We start from the raw sequence: 13,865 nt of genomic DNA on the forward strand, positions 1-13,865 counted from the left end.
AGCAAAAGTTATTAATGTTCAAAGAATGAAATCAGCAAGGGATGGAGTGATAAAAGACAGTGAAACAGTGTCAATAGAGTTTGAAGGAGAAACCGTGCCAAAGAAAGTGTTTTTGGGATTTATGAGTTACCCAGTGAGGTTGTATGTACCAAAACCATTGAGATGCTTTAATTGCCAAAGGTTTGGGCACACTGCAATAAACTGTAATAGGCAGAGAAGATGTGCAAGGTGTGGAGGGGACCATGAGTATGGAAAGTGTGGATCAGGGGTACCACCAAAGTGTTGTAATTGTGGAGGTGCCCACAATGTGGCTTTCAGTGGGTGTGAAGTAATGAAACGAGAGACTAATATTCAAAAGATAAGAGTGGAAAAAAGAATCACATATGCTGAAGCTGTCAAGGTATCAGGGGAAAAGAAAAATAAAGAGCGTGAAGTGGATAAGGAAACACTAGAGCAACAGCAAGGTAACTCTGAAGGAATCTATGTTAAAAAAACAGAATTAGTAACATTTATAGCAGGTGTGATAAATAGTACAGCAGAGGTAAAATCTAAAAATGAGAAAATCCAGTTGGTAGTTAAAGCTGCAGTCAATCACCTTGGATTAATAGGACTGACATGGGAAGAGGTGAGGGAGACCCTTACAAATCAGTCAAGTCAAGAATCATGGATTGGTTAATATTAATAATGGTTATTATTTTACAATGGAACGCTAGGAGTATTTTGGCTAATGGACAAGAATTTAAGCAGTTTATTAATGAACTGGATGAGAGACCAGATGTGGTGTGTATTCAAGAAACCTGGTTGAAACCAAATTTGGATTATGTGATATATGGATATACAGTAGTTAGGAGAGATAGGAATTGTGGAGGGGGTGGTGGAGGATGTGCAGTTTTCATTAAGACGGGAATTCCATATAGAATACTTGGGAATGGTGATGATCAGGAGTACATAGTGGTGGAGGTGTGGGAAAGGAGAGGGGCAATTAGTATTGTTAATTACTATAACCCATGTAAGAAGTTGATTTTAGATAAGCTATTAAAAATAGAAGGGCAAGACAGACAAAAAGTAATCTGGTGTGCAGATTTCAATGCCCACAGCTCAATATGGGGAAGCATACATACAGATGCTAATGGTAAGGTGATTGAAGAATTGATGGATGAAAGGGAATTGGTCTGTTTGAATGATGGTAGAGGAACTAGAATAAATGTAGTAACAGGGATTGAGTCAGCACTGGACATAACGTTAGTGTCTAAGTCACTGGCAGGAAATAGTAATTGGGAGGTTTGGACAGCATCCACGGTGGGGAGTGATCACTACCCTGTCATATGCTCAGTGGGTGGGAGATTGGAAGTGGGACCAGAATATAGAATTCCCAAATGGAATTTTAGTAAAGCTGACTGGGATAGGTTTAAGAAATTTAGTGAAGATGCAATGATGAGGGTTGAGGTTTATGATGACATAGATGATGTTAATAATCAGGTTACTTTTGCAATTATTAGGGCAGCAGAGGAGGCTATCCCTAAGGGGAGAAACATGATCAGTCGAAAAATGATGCCATGGTGGAATGAAGAGTGTTGTCAGGCAGTAAAGGATAGAAATAAAGCTTTCAGATTACTTAAAAGAACACATAATTTGCAACATCTTATTCGATACAAGAAGGCTCAAGCAGTAGTTCGGAGAACAGTACGTCAAGCAAAGAGGACTAGCTGGAGGAAATTTTGTGATGAAATAGGAAGAACTACACCGGTGGGAGAAGTGTGGGGAATGATAAAAAGGATGGGAGGAGACAGAAGGCAGTGGGAATACCCAGTTATGGTTTTTGAAGGAAAAATAGCAGTTTCAAACAAGGAGAAAGCAGGGGTTATGGTTAACTCATTTGTAAAGGTGCATAGTTCAGACAATTTGTCAGAAGAAGGGAGGAGGAGAAGATCAGTAACATTGAGTCAGCATCTTCATGAGTTAAATAGGAAGGAAGAAACTGGAAATGTATTAGATGATCCATTTACTTTGGCAGAGATGGTGAGAGCAATTGGTAGAGCTAAGCCTACATCTCCAGGGAAAGATCAAGTCTGTTATTTAATGTTAAAACAATTGGAGGAGAGGTCACTGTTGAAGCTGCTGGAGATGTATAATAGGATATGGAAGGAGGGAAAGTTACCGAATACCTGGAAAGAAGCAGTAGTGATTCCAATAAGGAAACCTGGTAAGGATCCAACTAAACCCACTAGTTACAGACCAATTGCTCTTACGTCAAATTTATGTAAAATCATGGAAAGAATGATAGCAGATAGACTGACTCATCACCTTGAAAAAAGAGGATTATTGACTAACTGTCAGAGTGGATTTAGGAAGGGAAGAAGTACAATAGATTCGGTGGTAAGATTAGAAACGGAAATAAGGAAGGCACAAGTGAATAAAGAGAATGTAATAGCGGTATTTTTTGACATAGAAAAGGCATATGACATGATGTGGAAGGAGGGGTTACTGATCAAACTGAATAAGATTGGGATTGGAGGGAAGATGTTTAATTGGGTAAAGGATTTTCTTTTCGGTAGAAAAATACAAGTAAGAGTAGGGACAGACATGTCAAATCAATACGTAGCTGAAAATGGTACACCTCAAGGGAGCGTGATAAGTCCATTACTCTTTATTATTATGATTAATGATGTATTTGGGAAAATTCCAGAAGATATAGGAAGATCGCTGTTCGCGGATGATGGAGCATTGTGGAAGAGAGGAAGGAATATGGAATTTATAAGCAGGAAAATACAGGGAGCAATTGATAAAGTGGTTGAGTGGGGATATGATTGGGGATTTAGGTTTTCTATAGAAAAGACTCAGTCAGTCTTTTTCACAAGGAAAAGAATTCCGGATGGAATAAAGGTACAAATGTATGGAAGTGACCTAGAGAGGGTTGGAAGTTTTAAATTTTTAGGAATTAATTTGGATTCACGATTAACATTTGCAGATCATATCAGGAAAATGGAGGAAAAGTGTAAAAAGGTAATAAACATAATGCGATGTTTGCGGGGAAGAGAGTGGGGTGCGAGCAGATTATCACTGAAAAGAATATATGTGGCTCTAATACGGTCAGTATTAGATTATGGTAGCGTAGTATTTGGGTCGGCAGCCAAATCGCAGTTAAAAAAGTTAGATGTAGTCCAGGCTCGGGCACTGAGAATATGTTGCGGAGCTTTCAAAACAACGCCAGTGTCAGCCATACAGGTAGAAATGGGGGAGTTGCCACTAGAGTTAAGAAGGAAGCAGTTGATGGCTAACTTTTGGGTAGGTTTACAAGGGCATATAAATTTGCATCCCGCTAAAGCAGTACTGAAGGGGAGTTGGGAGAATGGGAAAAATCTAAAGGAGAATTTTGGTCGGATTGGAAATGTTGTTGCTAAAGAATTGGAAGTGTTTCATTTGAGGATAAGTTCCACGGTAGTTTATCCAGAGATTGCTCCATGGAGGCTAGCCTGGCCTGAGGTAGACTGGTTTGTATTAGAGGAAAAAAGGAAGGCAAAGGAGGGTATTAATCTGGAAAGAGTATTTAATAATTGGGTAGTGGAAAAATATTATGAGTATATACAGATTTATACGGATGGTGCAAAGAACCCAGAGACTGAAGTAACGGGACTGGGGGTGGTGATACCAGACAGAAGTATAGGATTAAATAGAAGAACATCTGATAGTTTAGGGGTTTACACAGTGGAGATGCTGGCCATGTTAATCGCATTAAGGTGGGTGGAAAAGACAGGACAGGACAAATTTTTGATTTGCTCAGATTCAGCATCAGCTCTAGCAAGTCTAAGGTCATTCTATTCAAAAAGTCGCCAAGATATTCTGTTTGAAGTACTCCAGTCAATAACAAGAATAATAAGTCAAGGAAGGCAGGTGAAATTTATATGGGTTCCAGGTCATGTAGGGATTAAGGGGAATGAAATGGCAGATAGATTAGCAAAAAGGGCGTTAACAAAAGGAAACATAGAAATGCAGGTACGTGTTAGCAAAGCAGAGGTTAAAAGTGTGATATGGGAGAGAATAAATCAAAAGTGGCAAGAGAGGTGGGATGGAGAAAGGAAAGGAAGACACTTATATCAAATTCAACAGGACGTTAGACACAAAATTGTTGATAGTGGTAATCGGAGAGAGGAAATGGTGATAACTAGGCTAAGACTGGGACATTGCTTATTGAACAAATCACTTAAATTGATAGGGAAGCATGATACTGGACTGTGTGAGGGCTGCCAGGAAGAGGAGTCAGTAGAGCATGTGGTCTTAAGATGCAACAAGTATGGAGTACAGAGGGAGGTGATGAGGAATGAGCTAAGGGAGATAGGGGTTCAGGACATCACACTAAAAGGATTATTGAGCATAGAGCATAGGGCACAGACCAGAATTCTTATAAACTTCTTAAGAGTAACTGGTGTTTTGTATAGGATATGAAGAGTAAAAGGAATAGTGAGGAAGGTTAACAAGTATTATTATTATTAGTAGTAGTAGTAGTAGTAGTATTGTGATAAAGCATGGCAGGGGTGAGGGGTAAGTGGGCTGGTGTGTGTGTGTGTGTGTGTGTGTGTGTGTGGGGGGGGGGGGGGGGGGGGGGGAAATTAGTTTTCACAGGAGTTAGTTAATATTAAATTAGCGGGTGATTTAGTTTGTGAACCTATTTTCTGATCCACATTCCGGAGCAGAAGGTGGCGGTAATGCACCAAAAACGCTGGTTGCCAACCGCCGTAAAAATAGAAGAAGAAGAAGAATGTATTATTATATGGGCAGGTCACGCCTTGCTCTCGTGTAGCGTGCGGAGCGCATGCGGCTCTCTAGCGCTCGGCGCCGCTGTGGTCAGTGCAGGAACTACAGGAGAAGCGCACAGCTGACAGAAGCGTGCGGGAGTACACTTAACAAATTCAGAGCTGCCAACGGATCTAGTCTGTTCGCCAGGTATGCCCAAAATATTTAGTTCTACATAGAAAAGAACACATAGTCGTATTTTATCAACCCATATTCACGCGGTTTGCGGGAATGTTGGTGTGTCGAAAGGTCTAGTTTTGTTTGTGTGCTTAGCATGCTAGCTGGCTAACCATATGTTGTTAACTAAGCCCAGTATGTTTACTCCCTAATCTACGTAAACTTTTAAAGCATGCGAGGTTTTGCTTATTTGATATTTCGTCTTTTTAAACTCTGGTTATCGACATACATCGATGGTGTAGTGTGAAATAGAGCTAGCTGTCGAGCTAATGTGCTAACGAACCTAAATGTAGCTCACAAACAGCTAACTTTGAACATTAAAACTCTCCCTTATTGTGTGCTATTATATTAATATTTATTTAGAAAGTATAGGATACTGGAATAACTGTAGACGTTATTCTACTGTAATATTATTCATATGGAGCAGCTTGTGTCTTCTGATCACTCACAACATCAGCTGCCTGGCATTGTTATTGTTTTAAACAGAACATGGTGTACACACTAAGTGTTAGTTAAGCCTCATATACGAGACAAGACACAGTCCTGGTGGAGTTTTATCTGACTGAATTTTTATTAGCACAATAAATGTGGAGTTTGGTTTGTTGCTAGATAACTGGCACACAAACACTGATATAATGATGAGGTTTTGCTGTTGATTCTGTGTCTTGTTTGTTCTTGATAGCCGAGTATGTAAATCCATGACTCATACTTCACTCTCAGTATGTTGTTGACGTCAGTTTGGCTTCCATCCAACAGCATGGCTCGTGGACACCAGAAAATCCAGTCTCAGCAGAAAAACGCCAAGAAGCAGGCAGAGATCAAGAAATCCAAAGGCCACGACCAGAAGACCGCGGCGAAAGCGGCGCTGGTGTTCACATGTGGCGTCTGCAGGGTTAGTGGTAATTATAGCCGGTTATTTTTACCCCAACAGATCATCCTTAGATGTTCTTTTCAACCAAGTTTCAATACCCACTTATGACAGTTTTTATGCACTTTGGACATTTTCTGAACACGGCCCAAAGAAAGGAACCCATGCTGTCGATATAAAGCTGATTTTATAAATGGGTGTGTGTAGACAATGAATGTGTTGGGAAATTTTGTTCTCAAGCTGCAACTTGTTTCTGACTATGAAAGTTATTCACTGTAGGTAAAAAATCTGACTTGTCAGTACACCTTCTACCAATTACCAGTAACTGAGAGCCACGCATGAGGCACAAAACATCTTAAAATCACCATCAGATGATGTTGGCAGTTTTGTGTATTTTTGTGACTGCGGAGCCACATACAGTTAAGTGAATGAAATTTCACAATTTTAAAATAGTTTGCTTTACACATGCATTTGTTGCTGTTGTTAAAGCAATCCACTCACCAAAAAGACATTCTCCTCATTAGAAGTCAGTGTATTTTAAGGTAAAAAGACTTGCATTCAGTTTCTTGAAGCTGTGGTCACATTAGCGAAAAGTCCGTTGTCTATTGTCAGTCGAGTAGTGATGTGTGAAGCACAGCTCACAAAGAAGTCATCAAAGCAGGCAGCTTTCTGTTGGGTAATGCGGTGAATTGACATGACCAACTTGAAACTGTTGTGAAATCTGTGTGGGGGAAATCTTTAGTGTAATTCCTCATTGCCTGGATTCCTATTGAAATAATAGTTTTTCCCTGTAAAAATTGGCAGACGATGGTAAATGTGACCGCACGTTTATAATACTGTATGTATATTTTAGGGATGCACATTAATGACTAAACAAATATTCATGCTTCTTTTACCTATAATCACAGTTTTTAATTAGGACTGTCCTCATTTGAAAAATAAATTTTTATATTGCATTAGAATTTTTGTACTGTCATGTAAGCAAGATATTAAGAGAACGTCAACTCGCATCACATGCAGGGTTTATTTTACCTCATCTAGTTTCCTGATTTATTATATTTACTAAATACAATTAAAACACTCTCTACATTATGAAATACTGGTAAAAGCTTCTCTCAAAAGCCAAAACAGTGAAATTAATTGCAATGTTCCAAATTGTTAGCATCTTTTCTATTAAAATGAAAAAAAAACCTATATTGTAGCACAAGCGGCTTCATGAAGGAACACAGAGTGGCTGTTACCCTTTTATTTGAGCTGAATCTCTCAATGGAGTTCGCTAAAATGGGAAGATTTTTCTCTCCGCTGCTGTCAGCTTTCACTTGCTCAGTTAGGGATTAATATTAAAGACAGTTAATATTACCAGTTTAACTGCACTGACACTATTGGATGAGACTGACACTAACTTGGCAACATGGACATTGTTATTAAACTGAATTAACACTGAACTGACTTGAACCAAATTATGACACTATTGCCTTCTCTAGAGCTGCTAATACAGAAATTGAACTTGTTTCATAATTGATGAACTTTGCAATAATGATGACACTGTTGGTGAATTGAATTGAGCTGAATAATGACACTTTCTTCTGTAAAGCTGCATTACAGCTTACATTTAATTTGTTTCATAATTAATGAGTTTTTGAGCTGATTTGAAACCATCTGTATTTTATATATATATATATATATATATAGATAGATATATTAGTGCTGTCAAACGATTAATAGTGATTAATCACATCCAAAATACGTTTTTGTTTACATAAGATATGTGAGTTTATTTATGTATATATAAATATACAAACATTCATGTATATACATTTATATATGTATGTTATTATATTTTAAATTATATATAAATATATTTAATATATAAACATAATTTTTCTTAAATATGTACATGCATGTGTTTGTATTTATATATACCTAATAAATATACACAGTACTCACACATATTATGTAAACAAAAACTTTTATTTTGGATGCGATTAACTGTTTGACAGCACTAATATATATATATATATTAGTTTGGGGAACCATTCTCACTATTAACTATGACTTTTGCGTAACTAAACTTCTAATTTGCTGCTTATTAATAGTTAGTAAGGTAGTTGTGATGTTTAGGTATAGGGTAGATTTAAGGGATCTAAATTATGGTGATGCAGAATAAGGCATTAATATGTGCTTTATAAGTACTAATAAACAACGAGTTAGTTTTACAGTTTTACTGAAGTTATACTCTGTGTGTGTGTGTGTGTTTATATGTTAGTAAAAAATGTATCCATTGAAAAGCTCTGATTGGTGGATTTAAAATATTGACATCTGGCAACCCAAGCAATGCAAGATAGAAATGTCAACTGAACAGAATTTTTTCAGGATAAAATTGCAATATTGCAAATGATTATTATAATAATCATTACAATAATAATTTAAATTATTATTATTCTTAATTAATCAAGAGAAGCGGAAACTGTGACAACCCTAATGTAGTTAATGTGATTTTGGTCACCCGTAATCTTTCAGGAATTAATTGGTTTGCGCAAAGTGTTTGTTTCAACCGGAATGAAGCCAGACCTGGATTCCTTGAGCCATAGCGTGGTAAACTAAACCATGAAACCTTTCTGTTTTACAGTCGCAAATGCCAGATCCCAAGACCTTCAAGCAGCATTTTGAGAGCAAGCACCCCAAGAGCCCTCTTCCCCCAGAGCTGGAGGGCGTGGAGGCGTGAACGGCCCCCGGACACCAGAGGTTGATTGTATAAAACATCACAATAAGAGTCCTGATCTCAAATTTTATTTACGAGGACAGGATCAGCGCTCTTACCTGAGTTTTATACACGCATCTTCCCCTTCACCACAGACATGAATCCCGTGGATCAAAGACTGATGACGATTAACTTCCCTCTCAACACTGTTTCAGAACACTTGCCTTGGCTACGATCAGATCAGTGTATTACCTCAACCTGCACTCACACGCTTTCTTTTCTCATCTTACTTGTGTAATTTAATAGATTGAGAGAAATTAGAACACTACCAGTGATCGTCAGTTGATCATCAGTATCATAAATGTGGTAGTTACGGACATATTTGTCTGCTTTTGCTTGGTAGATAAGTCATAGATGAGTGCAAACGGACATGGAAGCGGTTTCCCACTACTTGACGTTTAGCCTGGGCAAAAACTTTAATTTTGATTTTATTTTTCTCATTTACTAATTTTGTTTTCCAGTGATCAATCTCTTTTAGTCCAAAACAAACTGGTTCTGTACACTGAAACTGGAATCTGATGTGTTTCTGTAAATCACTGGATGTGCCCGAGGTTACTGTATTCTTAATTTAATGTTGCTGCAAAAGTTATTTCTCTTTGGAATTATCTCAAACAATATCGCCTCAATGTTTGATATTCCTGCTCAAGCCGCCTGGTTTCCACACCAGTGTAATATATCTCTTTAATAAAATTTAACTTTATGACGTTGTGAGGCATGTCTTCAACACAGCTGGTAAGAAACCCGAGTCTAAAAACATGATCTAAATATACTTTCAATGTGTGAATGGAAAAAGAATTGACAGTGGCAACAAGGAACAGTGTTTCTAGGGCAGTTATTATGCATCATTACCTTGGCAACAACACAGCATGTCAGTAATCACAGCAGAAGCAAACAGAATCGGACTCTGCCTGTTTGACCTAATACATGTCTGGAGCTCTGGCAATGTCAACAGATTTTTTAAACTGGTTTTACATTAGCTCAATGCATGCAGATTTGCACAATTATTGTTCATTACTGTTGTTATTAACTAAAACTATTAGTATTTATTTTTGTTAACTGGAATAAAGCTCAAATAACAAATATTAGATGGAAATTTCTAACTTAAAAATTAGAACTGTTGCTTTGGCAACTAACTGAAATAAGTAAGTTTAACCTTTGTGCTGTTCTGAAAACCCTTCACCTAATTTGGTGTTCCTTGTCAAAAATGATCGGCCTTTTAAAAATTACTTGTTAATCTCTCAATATGCTATATTATTGCCAAAATTTTCGATTTAATCTTTATTTTTTGTCAACTTCTTTTCTTTTAATTAGCACAAATTTTGTAATTATTTTTGGGAACTGATTGATTGTAGACCGAGCTTATTTTGTGGATGTATTTTTAGGTGCAGAAATTTATAAGTAGGTTTTTGTAAAATCCCCCCAAAAGTACAAAAATTATCAGTTGAAAGTAAAAAAATGTGTGACTTTTAAGTCTAAAATGTTGTTATACCCTGCATGAGCAAAGTCAGTCCAATGTAATACAATTAAGTAGCATTTTCGGGAAAAAGGAAATCCTTTCCGGATATATAGGAAATCCTATATATATATATACACACACTCACTCACTGGTCACTTTATTAGGTACACCTTGCTAGTTACCTTTTGCCTTCAGAACTGCCTTAATTCTTCGTGGCATAGATTCAACAAGGTGTTGGAAACATTCCTCAGAGATTTTGGTCCATATTGACATGATAGCATCACGCAGATTTGTCAGCTGCACATCCATGATGCGAATCTCCCGTTCCACCACATCCTAAATGTGCTCTATTGGATTGAGATCTGGTGACTGTGGAGGTCATTTGAGTAAAGTGAACTCATTGTCATGTTCAAGAAACCAGTCTGAGACGATTTGAGCTTTGTGACATGGTGCATTATCGTGCTGGAAGTAGCCATCAGAAGACGGGTACGCTGTAGTCATAAAGGGATGGACATGGTCAGCAACAATACTCAGGTAGGCTGTGGCGTTTAAACGATGCTCAATTGGTACTAAGAGGCCCAAAGTGTGCCAAGAAAATACCCCCACACCATTACACCACCACCACCAGCCTGAACCGTTGAGACAAGGCAGGATGGATCCATGCTTTCATGTTCTTTACGCCAAATTCTGCCCCTGCCATCTGAATGTCGCAGCAGAAATCGAGACTCATCAGACCAGGCAACGTTTTTCCAATCTTCTATTGTCCAATTTTGGTGAGCCTGTGTGAATTGTAGCCTCTGTTTCCTGTTCTTAGCTGACAGGAGCGGCACCCGGTGTGGTCTTCTGCTGCTGTAGCCCATCTGCTTCAGGGTTCGATGTGTTGTGCGTTCAGAGATGGTATTCTGCATACCTTGGTTGTAACGAGTGGTTATTTGAGTTACTGTTGCCTTTCTATATAAGTATATATAGTCTATATAAGTAAATATATAAGTATAAAATCTACTATATATATATATATATATATATATATATATATATATATATATACTATTTTTTATTTTATTGCATGCTTGTCACACTTTAATGTTTCAGATCATCAAACAAATTTAAATATTAATCAAAGATAACACAAGTAAACACAACATGCAGTTTTTAAATGAAGGTTTTTTTTTTAGGAAGGGAAAACAAAATCCAACCATAAGAAAGAGACTGTGCAAAAATGGCCTGCATGGCAGAGCTCCAAGACGAAAACCAGTGCTGAGCAAAAAGAACAAAGGCTCGTCTCAGTTTTGCCAGAAAACATCTTGATGATCCCCAAGACTTTTGGGAAAATACTCTGTGGACTGACGAGACAAAAGTTGAACTTTTTGGAAGGTGTGTGTCCCATTACATCTGGCGTGAAAGTAACACAGCATTTCAGAAAAAGAACATCATACCAACAGTCAAATATGGTGGTGGTAGTGTGATGGTCTGGGGCTGTTTTGCTGCTTCAGGACCTGGAAGACTTGCTGTGATAAATGCAAACATGAATTCAGCTGTCTACCAAAATATCCCGAAGGACAATGTCCAGCCATCTGTTCGTGACGTCAAGCTGAAGCGAACTTGGGTTCTGCAGCAGGACAATGATCCAAAACACACCAGCAAATCCACCTCTGAATGGCTGAAGAAAAACAAAATGAAGACTTTGGAGTGGCCTAGTCAAAGTCCTGACCTGAATCCTATTGAGATGCTGTGGCACGACTTTAAAAAGGCGGTTCATGCTCGAAAACCCTCCAATGTGGCTGAATTACAACAATTTTGCCAAGATGAGTGGCCAAAATTCCTCCACAGCACTGTAACAGACTCATTGAAAGTTATCGCAAACGCTTGATTGCAGTTGTTGCTGCTAAGGGTGGCCCAACCAGTTATTAGGTTTAGGGGGCAAGCACTTTTTCACACAGGGCCATGTGGGTTTGGATTTTGTTTTCCCTTCATAATAAAAAACTTCATTCAAAAACTGCATGGTATGTTTACTTGTGTTATCTTTGATTAATATTTAAATTTGTTTGATGATCTGAAATATTAAAGTGTGACAAACATGCAAAAAAAAAAAAATCAGGAAGGGGGCTAACACTTTCTCACACCACTGTGTATATATATATATATATAAAAGCTAGTTCAAAATATAGTAATAAATGCTATAATAGCATAGCCTACCATAAGTATTAAAATAACACTAGTCCTTTTCAGCTTTAAATCTAAACCACTTTGTAACTGTAGTATCTTTATTTCAGTAATAACCTGAATGTTTAATAATGAATTAAGAGGAAAGAAAAAAATTGTTAAAGGAATACTATTCAGTCACCACAGGAACTTATTTCGATTTTGTGCTTTACTTGGTAGTTTTATTAATCTGTTCGTCATAATTGCTTCTGCCCTGAACTCAAGCATTCAATCACAGGGTGCTTGTATCAGATTTAGATAAAAATGACACTACTTTTCCCAGAGCCAATCCCTGTTTGTCCCAGTCTCACTCCAGACTGGGAGTTCCACAGAGAATTCAGACAGTCAGTGGACCAACAGGAAGTTGCCCTGCAGGTTGAGACGTGTCAGGACACACCCTTCAATAAAGCATTCTGATGGAGAGACTATTACAATAAATAGGACAATATAAAATACTTCAGATCACTCACTGGAAATGATTACCCCATAAATAGGGTAATATACCACCTGAAACTCTTAAAACGTAATTTGTAATTAAAAATAGATTTTTATAAGAATGAAATGAATATAAATTCACAAGATTATTGTGACACAATTCTAAAAAGGTCAAGACCTTTAAGGTGTGACAAGCCAAAATCACCATTTTAAAGGCGGGACTTAATGTTCTGTTTAAATTAAACTAGGTTAAGTAATAGTTTAGCAAATGTAGTTGTCGTAACAATCAACTCAGGATTTGTGCATCTTATGCATAATCATTTAAAAAAAAAAGTTTTCATTAATCTTCAGTTTCTCAAATGCAGTTTTTCTGTTTCTTTGTTGGCTGTGTAACTGCATATTATAATTAATTGTCCCTGGATTGAGCTGATTTGTGTGAATGACCTCGAGTCTGTGTCATCAATGACTCACCGATGACAATGATGGTGAATCGGCGCTGAGCATTTTGAGGTAGGTGTGGCTGCGGGTGGGGTAAAAATCCCTCTTTATGAGTCAAAATCTTACGTTTGAGAAAGTATAACTTATTGAGCAACAACAATTATCTCTAGAGAGTCACATTATAACAATTACATAAACGATTTAGCATCGAAAACCATGCCAACAGGATCAAGAACTTACAATGCTGGTGTGACTGTACCCATAAATTGGGTTGTAACATCTTAACACGCTGTTCCAACGAGAAAATGTGACCCTGTTAAAAATTAGCACATGTTCTCTTTATGGACCTGGATGGGAGATAATTGAGATTCAGCTTTTATTAGTATCTGGTTCCTCTGCTCCAGTTTAGAGGCCGAGCTGCTCTCTGACGCCGTGTGTTCAGACCATGCAGCTGAGCAGACAATATTGTCTTCCTTGCTCTTTTATCATCTTTGTGTGTTATGATTTTTTCAGTTTTTTGGTGACAGCATCTATAAAAAAAAAAGCATGAAGTCTGACACACTGATGTATCATTGTCCTCTGAGTCAACTATTGTGCTACATTATGACAAACCCCATTACAGTGAAACTGAGGGTGTATAAGCAAGACAATAAAGCAACAATGTCGAAATTTAAATAAATCTAAACAGAGCAATGCACGCATTTCATTAACACTTTGACTTCCACTAGTGAACATTA

The 13,865-nt window shown here is 37.6% G+C and overlaps 1 protein-coding gene across 3 annotated transcripts; it reads left to right on the forward strand.

The window, feature by feature from the left end:
• Positions 1-4,730: 4,730 nt before the first annotated feature.
• On the forward strand, positions 4,731-9,667 carry LOC306846793 (zinc finger protein 706-like). 3 transcript variants are annotated; one of them, XM_079380408.1, is made up of 4 exons: positions 4,851-4,941; positions 5,725-5,860; positions 8,466-8,581; positions 8,693-9,299. In XM_079380408.1, exons 2-3 carry the CDS (start codon positions 5,726-5,728, stop codon positions 8,559-8,561), a joined length of 231 nt encoding a protein of 76 aa, XP_079236534.1. In that variant the 5' UTR covers positions 4,851-4,941; position 5,725; the 3' UTR covers positions 8,562-8,581; positions 8,693-9,299. The 3 variants fall into 3 exon arrangements, with proteins under 3 accessions (XP_079236532.1, XP_079236533.1, XP_079236534.1); XM_079380406.1 differs by having other exon boundaries at positions 4,731-4,941; positions 8,466-9,667; XM_079380407.1 differs by having other exon boundaries at positions 4,845-4,941; positions 5,651-5,860; positions 8,466-9,299.
• The last annotated feature ends 4,198 nt before the right edge of the window (positions 9,668-13,865 follow it).

The sequence above is a fragment of the Barbus barbus genome (genome assembly GCF_936440315.1).
Source record: "Barbus barbus genome assembly, chromosome: 27".
In the NCBI taxonomy this organism is placed as follows: Eukaryota; Metazoa; Chordata; class Actinopteri; order Cypriniformes; family Cyprinidae; genus Barbus; species Barbus barbus.

Coding starts and splice junctions, on each gene's coding strand:
- LOC306846793 (XM_079380406.1), top strand. CDS start 4,811: ATGCGGCTCTCTAGCGCTCGGCGCCGCTGTGGTCAGTGCAGGAACTAC. Junction 4,942..5,724: donor GGATCTAGTCTGTTCGCCAG/GTATGCCCAAAA, acceptor TCCATCCAACAG/CATGGCTCGTGGACACCAGA. Junction 5,861..8,465: donor TCACATGTGGCGTCTGCAGG/GTTAGTGGTAAT, acceptor TCTGTTTTACAG/TCGCAAATGCCAGATCCCAA.